Raw genomic sequence first — 20,832 nt, 5'->3', positions numbered from 1 at the left:
GTCACAACCCAAAGTATCCAGGTACTCGTTCTGTATGTGTCAGTGACTTACAGTTTCGAGGTTCTGATAGCGATTCTCCAAAGTCACTCTGGCAGCTTTGAAACCCATCAACATCTCATCTCTGAAATCGACCTCATCTCCATTATCTCGGAATTCCCCCACCACATAAACAGCTCAACAAGCCACCACCACCATCACATTTTACTCATTCCAAGACACAATGGGAGACATCAGACAAGTACACACTAAAAGATTTCTTCATAATCCCTCGAATCGCAAACCACGTCCTAATTTTCAACATCTTCCTCACTGACTTCCACTTCCAGAGCCTTTCGCTAAATTTAGGGGCTCGCTTACAGCATCCACTCATCAATTACCCAACTCCCGCCTTACAAAGCAATCCCCAACCGAGAAAAGGAAACGGCATCCGTTCCTTGGCTAAACATCTTGTATAAAGCATACAACGCATGGAACAAAACCAATCGCTACTTCATTCCAATCCCGTGTCATCAAGTCGTCAATCGATAAACTCATCATGGAGGAGAAAAAAACAATCGCAATCCTCGGCATAACAGGAACCCAAGTCCGTCCTCCTCCCCTCTCCTCCCCGCCCCTTCTTTTCCTCCCCCTCCCCTCTCACACAAACTAACCCCCTCCCCTCAGGGCGGTTCCGTAGCCCGCAAATTCCTCTCCCTCTCCGACCCCCCCTGGACCGTCCGCGGCATAACCCGCTCCCTCACCTCCCCCGCAGCACTCTCCCTCTCCGCCTCGGGCGTCGACCTCGTCCAAGCCGACATCGACTCGCCCTCCTCCCTGATCGCCGCCTTTGCCGGTGCCCACGCGATATTCGCCGTGACCGATTTCTGGGCGCCGTACTTCTCCTCTTTCGGCGAGCTCTCTCAGATCTCCGACCGCGCGACGGGAGAGCATGCCTTTGCGATCGAGGTGCGGCGGGGGAAGAATATCGTTGATGCGGCTGCGGCTGCCGGGGGAAGGTTGGAGAGGTTCGTGTGGAGTACGTTGCCGAGTTTCAAGGAGTTGAGTAGGGGTAAGTATGGGTTTGCGTTCCATTTTGATAGTAAGGCGGTGGTGGCGGGGTATTTGAGGGGGAAGGAGGGTGGAGGGTTGTGGGAGAGGAGTAGTTTGTTGAATATGGGGTTTTATACGGATAATATGATTAAGTATGGGGGGTTTATGGGGGCTGCTAAGGTTTGTTTTCTCTTCTTTTTTTTCTTGGATTTTTGGGGGAGGAAGGCTAAGGGGAAACAGGACATGGAGGATGGAAAATATATTTTGAGGAAGCCAGGGAAGAATGATGCTATTCATCCGTTCGTTGTTACTGGGGATACGGGGGAATTTGTGGAGTTGCTGGTGAGAGCTCCGCCGAAGCAGAATTTGTTGGGGGTGAGTGAGATGTCGGATTATGTTACCTATATGAAGATTTGGACGGAGGTTACGGGTGTTCCGAGTGAGGTGAGGGAGATTACTGTCGAGGAGGCAGATAAGGCTGCTCCTGGTGGGATAGGGAGAGAGGCTGCTGAAAGTACGGCGACAAGTGCAGAGTTTGGGTGGGGGAAGGATCTTGTGATGCCGAAGGATGTGAGTTGCACTCAAGAACTTCGAAGAACCTGGAAACATACTGACGAGAGTAGCTTGATCCTAACATCAAGTTGACGAGCCTGAGGAGCTACATTGAGAATGAGGACTGGGAAATATTCTTGAGCAAGATTTGAGAGGTGGTCTCGCATGATTGGCCGCAAAGTCCGAAGACAGTGCTAGAAGATGAGACACCGAAGTAGTAACCGAAGCTTTTATCACCTTCACTTCCACCTCCCAAGCTGAGCCTTCCTACGTAGCCCAGCCTCGTCTCCGCAAACTCACAATATAGATCTAAATAAGCAATTCCCTACCATCCAATCCGGTTGGGCCGCGGGCCCCTAGCATGACCGGGTTGGTGTCCCCTCCCCCGTAAAATCGCCATATCGCCTCTTCTAACAAGCACGCCATTTCGAATTCAGACAATGCTTCGCGCTTGGGCGCCTAGGCACACAGAGAAATTCTGTGTGCCTAGGCGTTTTGCTGTTTATTCTTTTAAATTCTTTTTATTATTTTATTTTTTTTACAAATTTGGTGATATTTTTGACATTGACTAAGTTTCTAGCCTTTCTGCTCCTCTAAGAGTCTATTTAGATAGGTAACATTTACGTTGTGGGAAATCATAGTAGCAACTCAAAAGAGAGCCTATCAACCATTGGGACAGATTTGGCAACTGCAAAACTGAATCAAACCGGAATTCACGTGACAGTATATCCTCATTTATCCCTCCTAGACCTCTGGCACTGGCCAAGCGCATAGACTGAACTATATGATAGTTCACTCAATACGAATAAATGAGTGACGTGGGCTATCTTTTGTCTTTGAACCCACTGCTAAGGAATGAAGTGTGCTGGAAAGTGATAAATGTAAGCAGCATACAGTGTACATCGGACACAAGCTAAGAAAATCCCACCGAACGGCCGCCTGGATCACTGGCTGTGTGTAATGGGTAAGTCTTCCTCTTCTTCACAGTACTAGCAAGCCAGCTACTGCAACGAAAACGAAATTTGTAGCATCGCTTTGAGAGATCCCGATTGTTGAACGTAAATGAATGAGAGGATGCATTTCACCGGTATCGAGCTGATTCCGCAATTGTAAAAGGTACCCTGAAAAGACATTGCCGCCCACACCATTCTGAGCCGAGTTTCGGATTATCCTGTAGAAGATACATAGAAGAAAGCATTGCTTTCCACATGGCTGTATGAGAAGAAAGGGAGAAGAACAAGAAAGAAGATGGAAGGTTGTTATCAAGCGATGCGATAATCTGATGTGCAGAAAAAGCCTTTAGGAAGCCAAAACTTGAGACAATTGATAGATTAGCATCGCGCCTCTAGGAAACATGGGGGATAGATCTATACTTCACACTTTTGAACGAAAATGAAGGCTTCAACTGAAAACCTTGTAGCATGGCTGTGTCGCATCATGACATGTTCTGTAGCGGCATCTAGAATGCATTTGAGATGGCTATCACTTCAATCAGAGTGATTAATGTGATACGGGATCGAAATATAATGTAGTTCAATTAGGAGCAAAGAGGTTTTCGTCAGAGGATAGCAAATCTTCAAGGCTGTCGATGCAAAAACAGACTTCACAGAAGCTTGGAGGTTCCACAATTGCCTTCGAACTAGCTTCTCGATTGCCCAAAGACTCTCCACAAGTCACACATCTCAAGCTAATCATATCTCTGGTCTTAGAATAAAACCATGACAACGACTCGCCAAAGTCGCCACTGGCGGTGCTTGGGTGAACCTCTTCGAAATGCCTCTTCATCTTGTCTATCCGAGGCTGAGTGAAGGTGCAATGATGTTGGGGGTCTTGGCAAGGCGTTGGGCAGTCCAAGGAGCATGTACTGAACGGACAGTGGTATGTAAAAGTGCCACTATGTTTGAACTCGAAATGTCGACGGAGATCATCCTCTCTTGTGAATGATGCAGAACAACTTGGCTCGGTACACGGTAATTTGTTGGCAGATTCGACTGGCCCCCTTGACTGTTGTGACGACATTGTTCCTGAGATAGACCGTGCTGATTGAAAATTGATCTGACTGGGAGAGCATGCTGCAATATATTGAACGTATCGGTTGCTCCAGCCGTCGTGGTGATTAAAAGGAGTGCGTTTCTGAGAAATGCCATCAAATTGTTGCCAAGAGTTGTCTGGAAGCCCAGTATCGATGGGACTGCCTCCAGAGGGCCTAAAACTTGTATCGCTCAACGACGAAGCATCTGGGTCGAGGAGAGATTCTGTCTCCTCTAGAAATCGCCGTAATGGTAGATTGTATGATGCAACACTGAATCTGCAGACGGCCTCCGTGGAAGAAATGCTTTCTGCCTGCTCGACGTTCGCCTGGCGTTCTTGGACATCCCTGATTTGAGCAACCTCTTTTTGAATTTGTTCGAGGGCGGTATTTGTTTGATTACCTGTAACACTGGGATAGTCAGCATGGTATCGAGGAAGGACAAAATTCAATCTTACAAATTCAGAGCAGAAATAGCCATGTTGATAGTTAGCTTGCAGGTTGCGAGAGTCTGCTGGAGATTCACAAGATCATTCTTCTTGAACAATTCCCAGCTTATAGATTTCCAGATCCCGCCTTTGACTTCCCCACCTGCTGTTAACAGAGGATTGACCACTGTCATCACATCGATGCTAAGTTGTGTGCATGTATCTAGCAGAGCTTCTAGGTCTTGGACCATCTGCCGTGGCAGTTGTGCATTTTGTCCATTATCGTTTGTCAAGGCAGTCTGCAGAAGACCAAGCACTTGATATAGTCCTAAAATGTCCGTTGATAGTCGCTGAATGTGTTTTGGAGCATCTTTGATGCCTCTGACGAGGCTGTAGGCTTGTTGGCATGTTGTGAATGCTTTGACTGTGATGGAGAGAGTTGTGTTCGTGATTAGCAGAGCTTCGGGAATCGGCATCGTAAAGACATGTGGAGATGATGGACTGGGACTTCAGAGATCAATCGCAGATCATCTTTGACCCATAAAACGTAACCTCGTACTCGGAGAGCCTCGTGAACTGCCAAAAACCGTCTCAAAGCGGGTACCTGCAATCCGGCCCACCTTCTTCTGTCTGTTCCGCATCGTATCCTGGCTGTTGGCGATGCACAGCCCCTCGTCGCTCTGAAACTGCAACCCCTCTTGAGCTGAAGAACCCTGAAGGCCAATCAACGTCATTTCGAGCAAGGACCGAAAGTAAGTCGGGCACAACGAATCACTGAACGAGAGAACCATTCTTCGACCGCGCACTCCGAAGAATCGTGGGTGAGTAATAAGCTTGATCTGGGCGTGGAAGAGAGAATACGGATAATCGGGCGAAGAGTCTTGGAGGAGCAAAAGCTGCGTAACCTTAAGCGCCGCTCGGGTATTCGAGGTGTGTGTGCTATTCTTGAACACTGTTGTCGCCTTCGAGAAATCTTCGATCGCGATCTGTCAGACGGTGCAGATTACAGTATTGACTGAAGTGCAGGCAAGAGAGCAGTTCGCATGAATAACGCGGGGAGGAGTTTGTTGATCATCCGAAAATCTTGAATGTTGATGCCAGCAAAACCGCGAACATCATCATCAGCCACTGATCCCTGCCTCGTGGCACAGCCACAGCCTTGTCGGCGTCACTCAACTCAACCCAAACTCTCACTTCCAGCCAGCCCAGCCTAGCCCAGCCCAGGAAAATCCCATCAATCGACTGATAACCATCTTCTTCAACAGCTGATCCTCATTCACGCTGTTTCTCCACATCCTCAAGCCAACACAGTCATCTTTGCAGAACAGCGGTCACCACGGCGCGCCTGAAGTTTCTTTCTGCTCCAGGAGCAGAAACCTCGGGGTCGCAGCGGAGAAGAAGAAGTCAAGCCCTCCAACCCATACCTGAAGGCAACAACAGCGTCGCATTCTCACAATCTACGGCCATGGAAAGCAGCAGCAGCGCCTTACGGCGAAAAGATACGACGAAGGGTCCTCCCCTTCGTATTCTATCTCTAGGTAGGAAATGTCGCGATACCTCAACAACCCCTCACTAATTCGACACAGATGGAGGTGGAGTGCGGGGTTATGCAATCTTCATTATCATTCAGGAACTGATGCACCGACTCTATGTCGAGACGGAAGGAAAGGCACCTAAAAGAGACCAGATTCCGAAACCTGCAGACCATTTCGACCTCATTGTCGGGACCGGAACGGGTGGCTTGATTGCGATTATGCTGGGTCGGCTACGATTGGATTTGGAAACGTGCAAAGAAGTTTACGTGCGGATGACGAGGAAAGTCTTTGAGACGGACAAGACAATCGCAGGAATCCCATACCGGTCGACATTGTTCAAGGCGTCGAAGTTAGAAGAAGCGATAAGGGAATGCGTGAGGGAACATACTGTCTTCGAGGACGAAGGAAATGATGGCGACGAGCCTGAAGGAATCGGAAACATGATGAGCCCAGTCAGTCCTCTATCTAGGAATGTTCCAAAGAGGCATGCGAGCAATGCTAGTGTGGCGAGCTTCAGCAATAGAAGTCCTGCAGCCTACCAGACACGACCTATGATGGGTTTGAGATACGGTAACGGAGAGGCTTTGTTGTACGACAATCGGGAAAACAGAACAAAGACGTGAGTACCTCATAATGTGCTTAGATAATAATGCTAACGAATATCAGCGCTGTCACAGCTACCTACCAAGGAACACCACAAGGCGGCGCTGCAGCGGTTTTACGATCATATGATTCACGAAAAGAGCCTTCTCCAGAATTCGACTGCAAGATATGGCAAGCAGGGAGAGCGACATGCGCTACCGGATTAGCCTTCAAGCCGATTACAGTGGGACAGTCAGTGTTCCACGACGAAGGTGCCGGACAATATAATCCAGCTCCAATCGCCCTGGACGAAGCATGTGTCAATGAGTGGCCTGCCCGCGATGTTGGAGTATTTGTCAGCATTGGAACAGGAAAGCGACCTGGCGGATCCGAGCAGAATTCACATCTGTGGTATGAAGGATTTATGGGCGAATTTGCGGAGGCTAGAAGACGATTGATATCCAAAATTGAGGGCTGCGAGGAGACACATCAATACATGGTTCGAGAAGGTCTAGCCAAGAGAGGAGTTAATATCGAGAACTACTATCGCTTCAATGTCGAGATTGGTGTTGGAGAATTCGGCATGAACGAGTGGAATCGATTGGCAGACATCAGCACAGGCACAAAACGATACCTCAGCAAAAAGGAGGTTCAAGACAAGAACTGGGAAGCAGCAGCCAAGCTTGCCAAGATCCACCGAGCCAGGATGAGATTCGAGGCCGAAAGAACAGGCGGCGACTACAAAGGTCTCGTCCATCAAGGACACCTCCAAGACGTCCCAGAAGCATATCCCAACGCCGTCGAACTCCCAGCCGATATCCCGCTTTCCCAACCACCACGAAGTCCACCTCCCCGACCCTCCTACGAATCCGGCCATCACGACACCCTCGAAGTCCCCCGCAACCACAAAACCCCCTCACCTCGCACCTCCTCCGAAAACCAAACCTACACTTCACCCCGAAACTCTGGAACCAAAGTCTCGGACCCGAACGCAGACCGTTTCGTCATCCAAGCTCCTACACCGGCCGAATACCGTTCCAACAGCGGAGGCGACAAGATAGCTATCATGAGCTCAGATGAGTATCCACGGACACACGAACCGATCAAAAGACCAACGAACAGAGTTGAACCTCCTCCCTTGCCCCCAAAGACACCGATCAATGATCCTGGCTCCGGGCCAACGATGGGAAGAGCGAGACCGGTGTTGCCGTATCCTGATGATGGACCGCCGCCGGTGGTTAATATGGCTAGGAAGCCGGATTATAGGGGGAGGTGATTGATGTTGAAATGATGATGGCGTTTAAGGAACGGAATGAAATTGGGAGTTGGGATTTGGGTTTGATGATATGGATGGGTATACCTCTATTTGTTTCCCTCGCGAGGCTAGGGATGTTTTTTGAAAATGAAATGAAATGAGATGAACTAGGAAATAGGAAATATTTCATTCTTCCTAGACTTCGATTCAATTTTCAGAGAGGTCTTTGACGTAGTGTTATACATCCCCTATTCTTGTCCCAAATCTTTGATCAGATCACAGAGATAATCCGTCTCTCGATCGATGCTGCTATATGTATCCAACCATTTCGTCTCGGTGCCATCTGTGACTGTTGGCAAGGCATCATGCGAGTCAGTCACGGTACTCGCGAGAGACCTGTCTTGATCCTCCAGAAAATGTGACTGTGTATGACAAGTCCACAGCCTGCCTGTCTGTGCTATTGAAGTGCATCCTCACCATCGTGGTCTCTCAGACCCTTTCCAACGTGGAAGGGTGAGCAGAAAATATCGAGGAGAGGAAGCCTAAGTATCTATCGGTTCGAAGCGCACGCAGCGCACATTGCGCGGATTGCGGGCAACGCTCCAACGTGCAACGGTCAATAGTCTTACTAAGTTTGCATATCGTCCAAACCCATCTTCCGACTTCAGGAGCGTGAAGACAACTTTCTAGCAGCTGTATAGCTCTGTGAAGATGAGCTTCGTTCATTTGCCTTCCTTCAAGTGTATTACTCGACCCGTAATTCCCTTGCTTTGAGTCTGCGACCCTGACCGCCTCTTGCTTTAATCTTGGCTCCAAACTCTCACCATATGAGGAGAGCGAAGAGCGGTGAATTTCCCTGTAGCAGCCAGACTTTACAATCAAAAAATGAACAGAATTAAACACCATAGATTCTCAAATCCCAATGTCCTCAATCTCCTCCTCAACCTCCCAATGATAGCCCACGATCGATCGACGACGAGCCATGTACGCCGGTTTCTTTCCCGTCAAGATATCCTTCAGCACCTCCAACGCCTCCCATCCCTGAATCGCAACCAAAGTACAAACCTCCGCCCACGCCGGCTTACTCCCCCTATACTCCTCACCCAGCAACCCGATCTCATTCGCGCGCGTCACCGTCTCCTTCCACTTCGCAGCCTCGACCCCATCCCGTCCGATCGGGATCACGATCCCTAGATACTTGAGCAAGATCGTATTTATCACCAAGCGACTAAGTCAGCTATTCCCGTCGAGGAAAGGATGGATGTTTAGGATTGTGTGGTGGATTTTGGTGGCGAATGCGTAGATGTCTAACGTCCCTGATTGTTCTGCGGTGGCTAGGTCGTGGGTGAAGGATGAGATAGCGAGGGTTATGGCGCCGGCGATTTCTGAGGGGGGGAGGAAGGACACGAATGTGTGTCCGACGTTCGACGTGCGGTATATACCGCTGTACGTCTCGGATTTATCTCTCTCGTCGTTATCGGCGTCGATTTGGAAGGTTAGGATTTTATGTGTTTCCTTTAGGAGGTCTTCTGAGAGGTTTTCGTTGGATATTATCATGTGTTGGACGATGTATTTCATCGCGAGCGCGTGTTGGATGATTTGTTTTCGGGAGCGGAGGATTGCTTCGTGGTCTGCTTTGCGAGATTTGCTGAGTAGGTAGGAGCGGAAGGCTGAGTAGTCTGTGGAATGGATGGGGAATGAGGAGTCTTCGATGGGGGAGCTGGCAAAGATGAATTGGCCGAGTCCGAGGGTGAGTGGATGGCTCGATCCGGCGTTTTCGAGGAGGTTGCTGGTGTATATCATTTGGGCCATGGATTCGAGAAGATATGCTTCGTAGGAAGTGTCATTCAGGTTCGCTAGCAGTGGTTGTAGGTCGGATAAGTATTTGATGCTGTCTTGTAGGACGTCGTCGGGGTCGGGTGTGAAACGGTTGTAGTCGTAAGATGGTTGGTCCATTTTGAGACCCAATGTAGGCTTGGCTTGATATTTGCGTTGAATTGTCGTTCGTAGGGCGGTAAGTAGGTCCATGTTGTGGCAACTGATCGTCGAATGTTGCGTGGGTGGGGAAGTCATGTTGTGAAGTGAAATATGTGGCGGGAGAAGAGTATTTGAATGTTCGGAAAGACCGAGGACGGAGACAAATGAAAGGATCGACTTATTTATTTGTTCTGAGATGAAAAGCTTGTAGAAATTTGAGAAGTGATACTTGATTTCCATATCGACCAGTGTAGAGCACTAGAGAGGGCGGTAGCGAGGCGAGTCATCCGCTAGGCTGAGAAAAAGGGGGCTAGAGATTTTCACGTGACCAGGTTGAACGACCTGGAAGCTCACCTGGGTACGATACTAAATATTGACTGGCGATTTAGGTCTAGGGTTGAGTCAAGCGCTAGGCTGGAATCTAGAGCAGATTTTTATTAGTTAAATACTTACTTAGGCACTGCGTGTACTAAAGTGCTACTCTGTGACTTCGCGGCCTCGAATCGCGTTTGTAGCTGAAGCTAATGTATTAGGATCTAAGTTTTATAGCTTGAAAGCGAATTTTTCTGTTTTTATTAAGAGAATGAGCCGAGACGTCGGAGCTTAAGACTGTAGGAGTGTGAGAGGTAGAGGGTGTATGAGAACGAGGTCAAGAAAGAGATTGAGAGGTTAAGATGTGCTGCTCTACTTTAGTGGCGGTTTGAGATAGAATTATCATACGTTAGAAAGAAGTTTGATCCCGTGATTCTGTGCTTTCCAATATTGCCGCTACAGATTGGCTGCCGTACCTTGATTGCTAAAATCGGGATTCGTTAAATTTGATTATCCCAAGGTGGAGCTCAAAGGTTTGTTGCACATCGCGTTACTTTAGGAGATAAAACGCCGTTTTCTTGACCCAAGTCGGTTCGGGGGTGCGACGTGCAACAAAGTGCGATGTACAACAGATGTGAAGTGGAGTCCAAAGTAGGCAATCATCTGATCTCATTTTCAGCTGACATAGGCCGAGCTCAAATGATGATAGAACGCCCCTTCCCCCGTGGCCCCTACCGTCTCTGGTGTACACGGCATGACAAAGTCATGTTTGTGAGCCGCTATTTGGTAGCAACCTCTCAATAGATAGAATTGAATTGCGAGCCGTGAAACCTGTGCTTGGAAGTTTGAATTTATGGTTTGTAGGTGGTTGCGCAACTCGCAGTCAGATTTTGCGAGTCCTTCAAGCACCGATTCAACTGATTTATAAGGCCTGTGAACTTTGTTTCCACTTTTATTTCTGATTCAAGTAATTCCGAGTCCCAAGAACTCGATACTTAGTGTGTATAACTGTGCAAGGGCTGTCGACTGACACTCATGGACGATGCTTAAGTATCTCGCTCTTCGTATAAACATAGTATGCTTGCCCCAACTCGAACATGGCTTGTTAAACAGATCTCAGACTTTGTGTACAGCATGCCTCTAGACCTAAGCCGTTGTCTCTACTTGCAGTCTCCCTCAACGATTGAACTAAATGAAGGAGGGATCTTTCTAGAGGGGCATTGTGTCCGATTGCCCGAAACCTTATCAAAGACTGCTTTGACAGTTTAACCGGCTTTGAGAGCTTTAAACAATGGCTTTTTGTGTGTGTCATCACATGCCGTTAGTCTAGGAGGGACAGATTTGGTGGGAAACGAAACAGTACTGCAATAGCAGACTCTTCATCGTGTTCCCTCCCACTATCCTAGTTTCGGGCATGATGTTTGCTTGAATTAGATATTCTCAAAATAGAGACTATCATCAAGTCTCAGAACATCCGATAGAGCCCAAGGGAAAGGCGGCCGCTTGTAACATAGAGACTGCTGTCAAGCCTCAGAATATCTGATAACGACTAAGGGAAAGGCGGCCGCTTGTGATTTCGATTCACCGACGTCAATGGCGCGGTTCGTATAAGATCCTTATCGATTAGAGTTGAGACTAATTCTGGGTATAAAGAACACAACCGATCAATTTCTTTCTGTTTTTCGATTTCGGGAAAACAACCTTCCCCGCTCGCAAACAAATACTGTCACCAACCTCATTACCCCGCACTGCTCAAGCACAACAACAGTTACTGTAAGGCATTGCCGTCGCCATGGTCAAAGGAGACTCAGGCAAGAGACTCGAAGACAACTACGAGTACCAGAAGCCCACCCCACCGCAAAGGATGGCAAACCCAAAGAAAAACACCATGGTCAACACTCTCCCTGACTATGTGGTAAGAACCCTCATCTCTTCTCATCAACTACTTCATGTGTAACAGTATTAACTTGTAACAGATCTTCAACACGATGGTCTATCTTCTAGTTCGAAGCGCAACCCCACAAGAGCTCGAGATCACCTACGTTGCCATACCAGAGCGAGAGGTAGAGTTGACAGACGATTGCCCAGATAATGTGGTATGTGAAGACCCTCAAGTAAACAACGTGCTGTCTTCATTATGCTAACTCTTCATAGACCTTCGCTGGATGTCTTTACACCTACTCAATCCTACATGAGGTGAGCGACTACCTCATACGACAGCTTTAAAAACATTTGCTAATTGTATAAAGTCAACCCTTGCAGCGGACAAGATAGGACAACATGTAAAAGTCGCTCCGGTACGGACCATCGGTCAACCCATAACCGTCGAACCTCCTCGCCGCTCGACTAGGGTTAGTACCAACAAGGGTGGTCCGCGTATATCTCTACCTTCGAGTCTCGCTCGCCTACGACTACAAACCACTAGCTCGGATACTCCTCTTTCCACGGTAGCTCCACACATATCCCTACCTGAAAGCTCAACTCAGAATGGTACATCGCAAACTCCCCTCCTTCGTCCCACTCCCGGCTTTCCTTCCAGTAGCCATCCGCCAGCAAATCCTCCCGCCAAAAAAGCGCTAGCTGCACAGTCTTCAGAATCCGAGGCTGAAGATACCTCAGCCCCGAAGCGGCGCGGCCCGCTGCCCGGCCCGCGACCCAATTCAGGATATCCACGAATCCAGCATGACTATATCTTCGGCACTCTCCTTACACAATTCCTTCTCACCAAGAAGCGTCGACCCCGCTACCCAGACTTCCCTCAAATGCTGTCCGACCTCAACAGACACTTCGATGGTACCGTGATTCAGGAGGGAGAATTGTACCTGCCTGCAGCCAATGGTAAAAGACGCGCTCGCTCCACTTACACTTACGAACCCCATCAACTCCGCGACTTATACCACCATGTGTTTACAGCTATGCGCGAAGAATTGGATGAATTGTGTGAGAGAATCTTGGGTAAGGCTGGGGTCTCAAAGCCTCGCGCTGCGCCAACGAAGAAGTGGAAAGACGATGACGAGGATAAGGATGGTAACGGTGGGTTTGGGAAAGTTGGACCTGTGGTTGTTGATCCTACCGGACGACTGCCCAATATGTACTTCTGATAGACCTCAATCAAAGAACCAGGGATAGATTGCGAATAATGTAATTATATTGTACAATGGTCTTTGAGAGAATATGAGTGAAATAACTGCCAAGTGAGACTTTGGATTTGAAAGATAGAATAAAGTAAGAACGACTCGAATTATTTCTTGTTTCTTTTCCCCTTTATATTGTATCACAGAGTCTAGAACAATATTATCATATATTTCAAGCTCTATGGTTTCATTACTGGCGCAAGAGTAAGTCGTGCTAATAGAACGATCATTTTACTATAATCTTCAAATACAGATTTATTATTTCGAGTTGATTCACTAAGCGAGCCCCCTAATCTCTAGCGAGATATCCCAACTTTTAGGTCAAGAGTCACTAGGAGGACGAGAAAGATTGAGAAGATTTTGAATCTGGAAGATATAAAGGAATGTCCACCTGTAAACTGTAGAAGCAAGTAAAAACAAAGATTCCCCTGGCACCAAAACTTCCAACCTCTAACGTCACCCATACTCCATCATTCTCCCACCAAAATTTCCTATGCCGCACACTACCCCTCAATCCCCTCCAAAATCTTCACAACACTCTCACCCCTCGCCTGAATCATAATCTGAAACGGCAACGGACTCCTCCCACTCTTACCATCATACTCCTTTAGATCAATCTTCTGGCCTGGGACTTCTGACATCTGAAATGCCCACAGCATGCGCGAGATCGTCAGCCAGATTTCGCGCTCTGCTACTAAAATGCCGGGACAGATACGTCGTCTGGTAGTTCATTAGTAGGGTGGGTGAAAAGGGGGGAAGGGAGGAGGTGTACCCAGCGCCAAACATCCAGTGATCTCTCTGACTGGGATCTGAGAGGTTTGAGCTTTGAGATGATGTGAGACTGTCGTTAAGATATCGTTCTGGCTGTATAAGTCTATTAGTATTAGATGTTTAGCAGAGAGGTAGACTCACGTCGAAGATTTCAGGGTTCTTGAAGCGATTCTCGTCGTGGTGCATCGTCCAGGTATTTAGTACCATGACTGTATCTTTGGGGATGAATTTCCCTTGGTAAACGAAGTTACTGGTAACAGTGTGGGGTGTGCCAAGCCAGAATGGGTTGTAGCAACGTTCAACCTGTTAGTTACTTTAGCTCTTTATTTGCAGGAATTGACGAGTTGAAGGGATTTGATTGGGAAAACCACACCTCTTTTACAATCGCGTGGCAGTATGGAAGGTTCGGCTCATCTTCAATGGTAGGTAAGCGATCTCGGCCAACCACACGGTCAAGTTCTTCGTGTGATTTCTGTTGAATGTCCGGGTATGCGGGTATGAGTGCTGAGAACCATTGCATGACTGCTGCTGTCTGTTCCGAACTTTGTGAGTACTAAGTTCTAACAGAGCTTGTGTAGACAGCACCCACTGTCTCTACTCCACCGATCATGAATGCGGAAGCTAGGATGGCCATATCCAGATGATCAAGTTGTTCTTCATCTCTAATCTCCAGCATCGTCTTGGCTAAACAATCCTTGACATCGATTCCGGATGCCATGTCGCCCTCAACCATTTTGATGAGTCCGCCGTAAGTTTCGACGAGATCATTGTGGAGATTCTTGGCGCGATGGATAATGGGAAGCGGAAGGCGTTGTAATAAAGGAATAAAGTCTACTAAATTTGACATTGGTCCGGTGCAATTCCTGGTGAGAAGAGGAATTATTATGGAGCGACTTGTAGAATGTGTGGTTAAGAGACATACATGAAAGCGCGGCTTAATCGAAGGGCGGTCTGGACGAGTGAGTCGTGGATACTATCAGTTCGGGTGCCGAAAGTTATCGTGAGCATGTTATTCAAGGAACATCTTCCTGCATGTGGCTGTTTCGAAATTAGCAATCAAGTATCTAATACACTGAACATGAAAGTCCCAATACCTGAGGATTGATTGGAAGTCGTCCTTTCTTGCTCTCATCCCACAATGACTTGAGTAACACCGAGGCTTCTCGATCCAAGACATCGGTATAACTATCAACAGCATTTTGATTAAGCCACTTGAATGCAATGCGACGGTGTTTTCGCCTGGTATGTTAGCAACTATGAAACAGAATGGACGAGCAGAGCTTACCATGTGTCATTGTATGGTGTGGCTGTGATTCCTCTGCCAGCAAAAACAATCTGGCTCTTGATGAACATCTCTTTCCTGCCCGAGAATGTGGAGCCATTGTTAACAATGAGGTCTTTGGCGACGACAGGATCTGAGATAATCATGAAGAGCTGATTACCGAGGTAGATAGAGTAGAGACTTCCGAATGATTTCGCCCAACGATTGAGCGTCAGTTCAGGATATTTTGTCAAAAATGGAAAAGACCCTAAGCAAGTCAACACTTGGACGTGACTCATTTGCTGCTGCATTTACCAAGAATAGGGATGCCGCGAGGACCTGAAGAGATTTTGTTGCCATGTTCATCTTGAAGTGAGAGCGGATCGATGCTAATATATAGCAAATAGCAAATTATTGCAGGCAAGAGACTGATGAGGCTGATGATAATTGAGTTGAAGACTAGATGCATGTCATCAAAGCCTGATGATGTTGGTAAATACGAAAGCGAAGCATTACTCTCTGGAAGCGTAACAAATCCAGTCATGTTTAGATTCAAAGAATGCAAGAGAAAGGTCAGAACAATGGCGTAACTGAAGACCCGCAGACTCGACGTATTCGTTGTTCCCTATTTATCTCATTTCTCCTCGAATTTGACGATTTGAGGCAGGTGACCACCAGAGTTCCAACTATCACACATTGGGAAAGTCTATCTACATCTGCATCGGACTTGATGTCAGACATCATCTTCGCAGCACGAATAATTCCGTCCCAGTATTGCCTCAGGCCTTCGGGACAACCATTTTATTGATGGATGGCATTGAAGGCTTACCGCTGAAATTCTTCAACTTTGGAACCATGCAAGAATCCCAGAAAAGGTGATATCAAGCCAAGCGACCAAGCCATCCGACTATGCTTGAAGCTACTCGAAACGTGATAAGTGGATATAACAATGAGACATTCCCCGAGATGTGTTGGAGGTGTGGTGGAAGGTGATTACTAAAGTGCGCCATAAGCACATCCAGCCTCATCCTTGTACCTGTCAGCCATTCAGAAAATCAGGTTGTGACTGAGCCGCAACTGCAAGTCAAGCCAGTCGGCCGAACTTTACACTGGCGGTCAAATACCAGACAAAAAGATGGAATTTGTGTTTCATTTTCAGCTCCGAATGTTTTGCATTGAGCTCATATTGCTCCAATAGCATAGACAATAATCCCAGCAATCCCTTCAACGCCTGACAACTCAATAAATAGCTCTTGACAATGAGGCCTTTGATGATAATAGTGCAATGCAGAGCCAGATTTGTAATTCGTGTAATAGCAAAGGAAAGGATGTTCACTGAGCTTATTTTTGGTCAGCAGCGCGTGAATGAAGTTGCATGCTCTTGTGGAAGATGGCTTGACAATCGTTAGGGCACACGAGCTCTTGTCTGACTGATCTGCGGCTATACGGTACCATCTTGCTAAGCTGAATGTTTGGCACGATCCAGACAATTTTGACGCGGGACGAGCTTATACCTCACGACTTCCCTTCCAAAGTCCGCTCCACCTTTCATCGTCAAAACTCCACATCCACATTTCGACTTTGTTTTCTCTCTATCTCAAACTCTTTCGCGAGTATATCTCGACCTCATCTCCCACACTTTGTCACACTCGGTCACACCATTCACCTGTAGTTACCATGTCGACATCCCAAAATAAACGCGTCCTTGGCCTCTCTCGATTGCCCCTATGGCTCAGTCGATGGCTTGGATACCGCGCCTCTGCTCCAAAACCCGAGCCACAACTTGTTGTATACTTCTGGTCATTTATCGCGTCGTTCTGTACAATATCGATCCTTCAGGCGATTTTCAGTTATGCTTCGTACTTTCGAGCTCGCCATGTCCCTGCAGTCATTGGATCATATGTCAGTCCAGAACTGTTCTTCCTTTATCCCGTACTCTCTTACAATTATCTCAATGGTTGAGCAAAGCTGATGAAGCTTGCTTCTAGGGTGCTTCTGCCGTCCTCTGCTTCGATGTCATTGGAGTTCCGTTTGCCCAGCCTCGCGCTCTCGTTGGAGGTCACTTCATCAGTGCTCTGGTGGGTATCTGTGTCACTCGTCTGATCGAAGTTCGTCATGACGGTCAACTTCTCTGGCTTGCTGGGTCCCTCTCCACAGCTCTCGCCATCGTTGCCATGAGGTTCACCAAGACAACACATCCACCAGCAGGTGCTACCGCCCTACTTGCCGCTGTTGATCCGAATATCCACGCCCTCGGATGGTATTATCTTCCTGTCATATTACTCTCTTCTATCGTGATGCTTGTCATGGCGCTCTTCTTCAACAATATTCAAAGAAGATATCCATCCTTCTGGATCAGTCCACCAACACTTCCCACACCAACACCAGCACCCGAGTCGATGGACCAGATCTCGGATCGACCCATGCCGGTAGAGAAAGTCAACCACATCCTTGGAGTACACGCAATGGATGCAAATGGTGGAGTGACCGATATCGAGAAAGGTGAGTTATGTGGTGGTGTCCGTACGAAAAAGATCACTAAAGAATATTAGCAGGTCCAAGCACATACCAGATTTGATTTCATGATCTTGTTTGCGTGATAGAGAGAGTAGAGGAGTATGGTATGGGAAGAGTACTTACAGTTTAAAAGATGGGTAGCAACATGGACGAGATTGCTGAATAATTTGCGGACGCCTTTTCTGCCCAAGTACAGCGATAGCTACTATTGAAATAAAGATTGGTACACGAGACCCTCATATTCACTGTACCAAAGAGTCCTCATGCGTTCTTTCTATAGTGAAATCGGAGGAGAAAGGGTAAAAGACAATGTCTCGACCACGTTTAAATTTGAAACCTGCACGAAATTCAAGCCAACCACGCACAGTGCTTTCACATCTTCCTTTGTCGTTACCAAACTACTCCTAACTGATACGGACTCTGTCAAGGATTAATATTAGGGACTTGGCAAACCAATAAATTGTAGCAAATCGTAGCTACCAAGAGCAGTGTTTGTGGTGCTTCATGCAGTCCACAACCGAGAGAATCGCACCTTCCCTCCTCGACAACAAGTTGCAGAGAAAGAACGGATCATGGAGATAGATGTCGCAATTTTTCACCCTGACCTTTCCCATCTTTCAACATCTTCCAAAGTCTTGAGCAACATTGTTACTACACAGCAAATCCACGATTCTCGCGTTGTTCCACCTATCGGCTATCATTAAAACAAGACCACCATTGAATGATTGTCGACTCAAAGTCCCGAGGAAGGCGACATGAATTCGACGAATCCATCTGCTGGCCATGCAAGTGGCAGCCCTATTCCCTGCAGGATACACAGAGTGCCTGATTGTCTTGATTTCCGATGCTTCCAAGGGGCCAAATCTCGACAAGACGACACGACTCCCCCAGTCTTCAGCTGTAACAAGCACGAGAGATATGTATGTGGGATATGTCCGTGGTTTAACCAGCAACTGGATGGGAGTTTGGTGTGTAGCATGCATCATCTGAGGCTATGTAGCTGGTGTCCAGTCGAAACCAGCTTATGGATAAAAAGAATACCGAAGCCATATTTAGACAGCAGAATGCCGTTACACGCGGATCCTAGTTCTCTGTTCGAATCTACCGAACTCACAGAAATCGAGTCTCCTTTGGGTTCTATCAGCGATAACACAGGTATTGCTATACCTATCGATCGTCGTCGGCTACTGCGCATGGGTAATCGCAAGGAAATGCTGATCTTCGTTGCGAGTACGCCACCATTCCGCTGTGGGTTGATCTTTGACCACTTTGCAGGTGAGACAAGCCACGCTACTAATGGAGTTGCATTTCAACTCGAGGAGTGCGGACCTTACGGCGATGACCGTGTCAGTCAAAGTCGGAGGAATTGCCCGCAACGAGCTCTGCTGAGAGCTGTGATCGCCGCACTTCAATTTCATGACTGGGCCAAAGAAGGACGAAAAAGACTGGTTATTGCGACGGACTCACATTGGCTTTGTAATGAGTTGAAGCAAGTCCAGTTGTGGAAAATGGAAGGTCTAGGATAGTAGACGACAATCGCGATATGTGGCAACTGCTGTTATGGGAGTAGACCGTTTGTCAAAGGAGGAGGGGCTGGATGTTCGGTGGTGGGAGGTCAAGACTAAGCACCTTGAACATGCCCGCAAAGTTGCAAAGGATGGAAAGGTTTCGAAGGCTAGGAAGGATTTCATGGCTTATCGGGGATGGGTGAGTAAGGTTCTTTTGAAACAAGATGCTTCAAGGACCAAAGAATTGTCGTAGGGTGTCAGACAGGATTGAGTTTGGACTCTTGAGGCAAGCATTCATAGTTTCGGCGTGTAGTATTGATAGTGTACCAGTGAATGCTTGTTTAGCTTTGTGCACGCGGTAGCACCTGAAGACATATGTGATCTTAGCCGAAGTGTTAAATGAACATGAAGGGAGACTAGAGTAGGCTTATGATACGCATGTAGTGAGACACAGAAGAATGCTGGTACCAGAAGAACCATAACAAAGTCAAAGCTTGCAGAAGTGTAACACTTTTCTTGCAAAGAGTAAGTGCTTCGAAGCCAGTTCGGAGGTTCCACGACGCTTGAGATTTGAGCATCCTAGGTAGTTTTGCCTTACACGACGGGAAAGAGACTGAAAATAAGCAGTTGACTTATTATTTTCTTTCCAAACTAAGTACAATAGCCAAACTCACAACTCAACCTTGCTCTTCGAATCACCAGCAACCTTCCCCTGGACCTCCTCACCACCCGGCCTCTCTCTACCCCTCGTCTTCTTCGCCACGGTCGTCTCACCCCTACCAACAACCCCAACATCAGCACTCTTACAGATTTCAAAACTTCAAATATCCCTCCACACGCATCACATTCCCCACTTACTTAGTAGGATATTTCACCGTTTTCGGGCAATTAGTCGAAGTCCCCACATTACTCGTCGGGATGAACGTCCCATTCTGCAAATTACCATCTGTATTATACCCATAGTAAATCTCATATACAACATTAGTATCCTGACACAGCAAAATGACAGGTGCACCGAACGCGGATTCGAGCGCGGATTCCATGGCTGAGAGCGCGTAGGTGGTGTCGTCTGACGGCGTGATGCCTGCGTTTGCTAACCACTTTTTCCTCTTGTTACTAAAGGCAGATAAACAGAAAGGGAGGGGGAGAGGTACAGTATAAGTAGGCAAACCCTGAAACAGCTCCACAACCTTGACAAAGAAATCCACCGCCTCTTCACCAGTGGTGTAATCCGTATAACAACTCGGCTCAAGCGTCGAAATACACGTCCCATGCGTACTCCACTCATGCTCCCAGAACTTCTCATCACTCTCATCGTCGCTAAGCCAGTACGTCTGCATATAGCTCAACGTACTCGTCTCTCCCGCATTTTTCAGCAGGGTCGTAATGTCGGTGTAAGCGCGGGATGAGTCGCAGGATTCGGAGTAGGTGCCGTCGCAGTTATTGGGCCAGAGGCCGTGGATGGTCCAGGAATCGCTGGGACCGGTGGCGGGGTCGGTGTCCCAGAATTGTACTTGTTGGAAGAGGCCACCGGGGGAGTTGATGCAGCAGGTGTTGGTGGAGGACCCGGAGCAGGAGAGGTCGGCGGCATTTGCTGGGCAGGATTCTGGGGTGCCGGCTAGGGATAGGCGGAGGAGGAGGGAGAAGATTGTTGTTTTAGTTAGGGAGGACATGGTTGAATGATTTTCTAGGAGAGAATAAGGGTGATTGAGAAAGAACGAAGAGATACTGAATTGGAGGAATAGAGAAGATATAAGGTACGATCATCCTCTGTACGTAGATCAGCTGAAAGCAGAACCCCACTGCATATCCCACGATCCTCAAACCTAAAATAGGAAGGTACCACGATTATGCATGTCACTCCCCCCATCCCCGCCTCAACCACACCCACGTTCGGGCAATTGTTGGTCTATATTCCTCGACCCCAAGGATCGCAGATGCA

At 47.6% G+C, this 20,832-nt stretch overlaps 9 protein-coding genes across 9 annotated transcripts; 5 read left to right on the top strand and 4 right to left on the bottom strand.

Moving 5' to 3' along the window:
• Window positions 1–446: 446 nt before the first annotated feature.
• LY89DRAFT_618503 (NAD(P)-binding protein) lies at window positions 447–1,820 on the top strand. Its single transcript, XM_018210839.1, has 3 exons — window positions 447–583; window positions 664–1,599; window positions 1,653–1,820. The coding sequence occupies exons 1-3, from the start codon at window positions 536–538 to the stop codon at window positions 1,731–1,733; spliced, it is 1,065 nt and encodes a 354-aa protein (XP_018070205.1). The 5' UTR covers window positions 447–535; the 3' UTR covers window positions 1,734–1,820.
• Window positions 1,821–3,114: 1,294 nt separating this feature from the next.
• LY89DRAFT_734995 (uncharacterized protein) lies at window positions 3,115–4,514 on the bottom strand (the record flags this gene model as incomplete). The annotated part of the gene is made up of 2 exons (XM_018219960.1): window positions 3,115–4,021; window positions 4,069–4,514. The coding sequence occupies 2 exons, from the start codon at window positions 4,512–4,514 to the stop codon at window positions 3,115–3,117; spliced, it is 1,353 nt and encodes a 450-aa protein (XP_018070204.1).
• Window positions 4,515–5,503: 989 nt separating this feature from the next.
• Window positions 5,504–7,431, top strand: LY89DRAFT_587277 (FabD/lysophospholipase-like protein; the record flags this gene model as incomplete). Its single annotated transcript, XM_018209420.1, has 3 exons — window positions 5,504–5,576; window positions 5,625–6,192; window positions 6,240–7,431. 3 exons carry the CDS (start codon window positions 5,504–5,506, stop codon window positions 7,429–7,431), a joined length of 1,833 nt encoding a protein of 610 aa, XP_018070203.1.
• A 992-nt stretch (window positions 7,432–8,423) lies between these two features.
• Window positions 8,424–9,438, bottom strand: LY89DRAFT_783105 (uncharacterized protein; the record flags this gene model as incomplete). The annotated part of the gene is made up of 1 exon (XM_018222651.1): window positions 8,424–9,438. One exon carries the CDS (start codon window positions 9,436–9,438, stop codon window positions 8,644–8,646), a length of 795 nt encoding a protein of 264 aa, XP_018070202.1. The 3' UTR covers window positions 8,424–8,643.
• A 2,053-nt stretch (window positions 9,439–11,491) lies between these two features.
• LY89DRAFT_734992 (uncharacterized protein) lies at window positions 11,492–12,800 on the top strand (the record flags this gene model as incomplete). Its single annotated transcript, XM_018219959.1, has 4 exons — window positions 11,492–11,614; window positions 11,676–11,795; window positions 11,854–11,895; window positions 11,949–12,800. 4 exons carry the CDS (start codon window positions 11,492–11,494, stop codon window positions 12,798–12,800), a joined length of 1,137 nt encoding a protein of 378 aa, XP_018070201.1.
• A 536-nt stretch (window positions 12,801–13,336) lies between these two features.
• LY89DRAFT_587237 (cytochrome P450) lies at window positions 13,337–15,334 on the bottom strand (the record flags this gene model as incomplete). Its single annotated transcript, XM_018209417.1, has 9 exons — window positions 13,337–13,553; window positions 13,606–13,697; window positions 13,746–13,907; window positions 13,978–14,136; window positions 14,194–14,467; window positions 14,527–14,642; window positions 14,678–14,843; window positions 14,890–15,133; window positions 15,181–15,334. The coding sequence occupies 9 exons, from the start codon at window positions 15,332–15,334 to the stop codon at window positions 13,337–13,339; spliced, it is 1,584 nt and encodes a 527-aa protein (XP_018070200.1).
• A 1,241-nt stretch (window positions 15,335–16,575) lies between these two features.
• On the top strand, window positions 16,576–17,261 carry LY89DRAFT_561719 (HPP family protein; the record flags this gene model as incomplete). Its single annotated transcript, XM_018208467.1, has 2 exons — window positions 16,576–16,767; window positions 16,854–17,261. Coding segments are annotated over 2 exons (600 nt in total), but the record flags the coding sequence as incomplete, so codon positions are not given.
• A 1,185-nt stretch (window positions 17,262–18,446) lies between these two features.
• On the top strand, window positions 18,447–19,259 carry LY89DRAFT_670382 (uncharacterized protein; the record flags this gene model as incomplete). Its single annotated transcript, XM_018213157.1, has 4 exons — window positions 18,447–18,612; window positions 18,658–18,897; window positions 18,953–19,089; window positions 19,236–19,259. 4 exons carry the CDS (start codon window positions 18,447–18,449, stop codon window positions 19,257–19,259), a joined length of 567 nt encoding a protein of 188 aa, XP_018070198.1.
• A 281-nt stretch (window positions 19,260–19,540) lies between these two features.
• LY89DRAFT_707954 (putative ribonuclease T2) lies at window positions 19,541–20,652 on the bottom strand. Its single transcript, XM_018217648.1, has 2 exons — window positions 20,045–20,652; window positions 19,541–19,990 (listed from the first exon to the last, which is right to left on the bottom strand). Exons 1-2 carry the CDS (start codon window positions 20,561–20,563, stop codon window positions 19,745–19,747), a joined length of 765 nt encoding a protein of 254 aa, XP_018070197.1. The 5' UTR covers window positions 20,564–20,652; the 3' UTR covers window positions 19,541–19,744.
• Window positions 20,653–20,832: the final 180 nt, after the last annotated feature.

This window comes from Mollisia scopiformis, assembly GCF_001500285.1.
Source record: "Mollisia scopiformis unplaced genomic scaffold LY89scaffold_14, whole genome shotgun sequence".
In the NCBI taxonomy this organism is placed as follows: Eukaryota; Fungi; Ascomycota; class Leotiomycetes; order Helotiales; family Mollisiaceae; genus Mollisia; species Mollisia scopiformis.
This window is presented reverse-complemented; position numbering and strand designations above follow the sequence as displayed.

What these genes read in the sequence shown, in the direction of transcription:
- LY89DRAFT_707954 (XM_018217648.1), bottom strand. Translation starts at nt 20,563, where the DNA reads ATGTCCTCCCTAACTAAAACAACAATCTTCTCCCTCCTCCTCCGCCTA. An exon ending in AGGGTTTGCCTACTTATACT is followed by an intron (nt 19,991 to 20,044) that starts GTACCTCTCCCC and finishes AAGAGGAAAAAG; the next exon opens with TGGTTAGCAAACGCAGGCAT.
- LY89DRAFT_618503 (XM_018210839.1), top strand. Translation starts at nt 536, where the DNA reads ATGGAGGAGAAAAAAACAATCGCAATCCTCGGCATAACAGGAACCCAA. An exon ending in TCGGCATAACAGGAACCCAA is followed by an intron (nt 584 to 663) that starts GTCCGTCCTCCT and finishes CCCTCCCCTCAG; the next exon opens with GGCGGTTCCGTAGCCCGCAA. An exon ending in ATCTTGTGATGCCGAAGGAT is followed by an intron (nt 1,600 to 1,652) that starts GTGAGTTGCACT and finishes TGACGAGAGTAG; the next exon opens with CTTGATCCTAACATCAAGTT.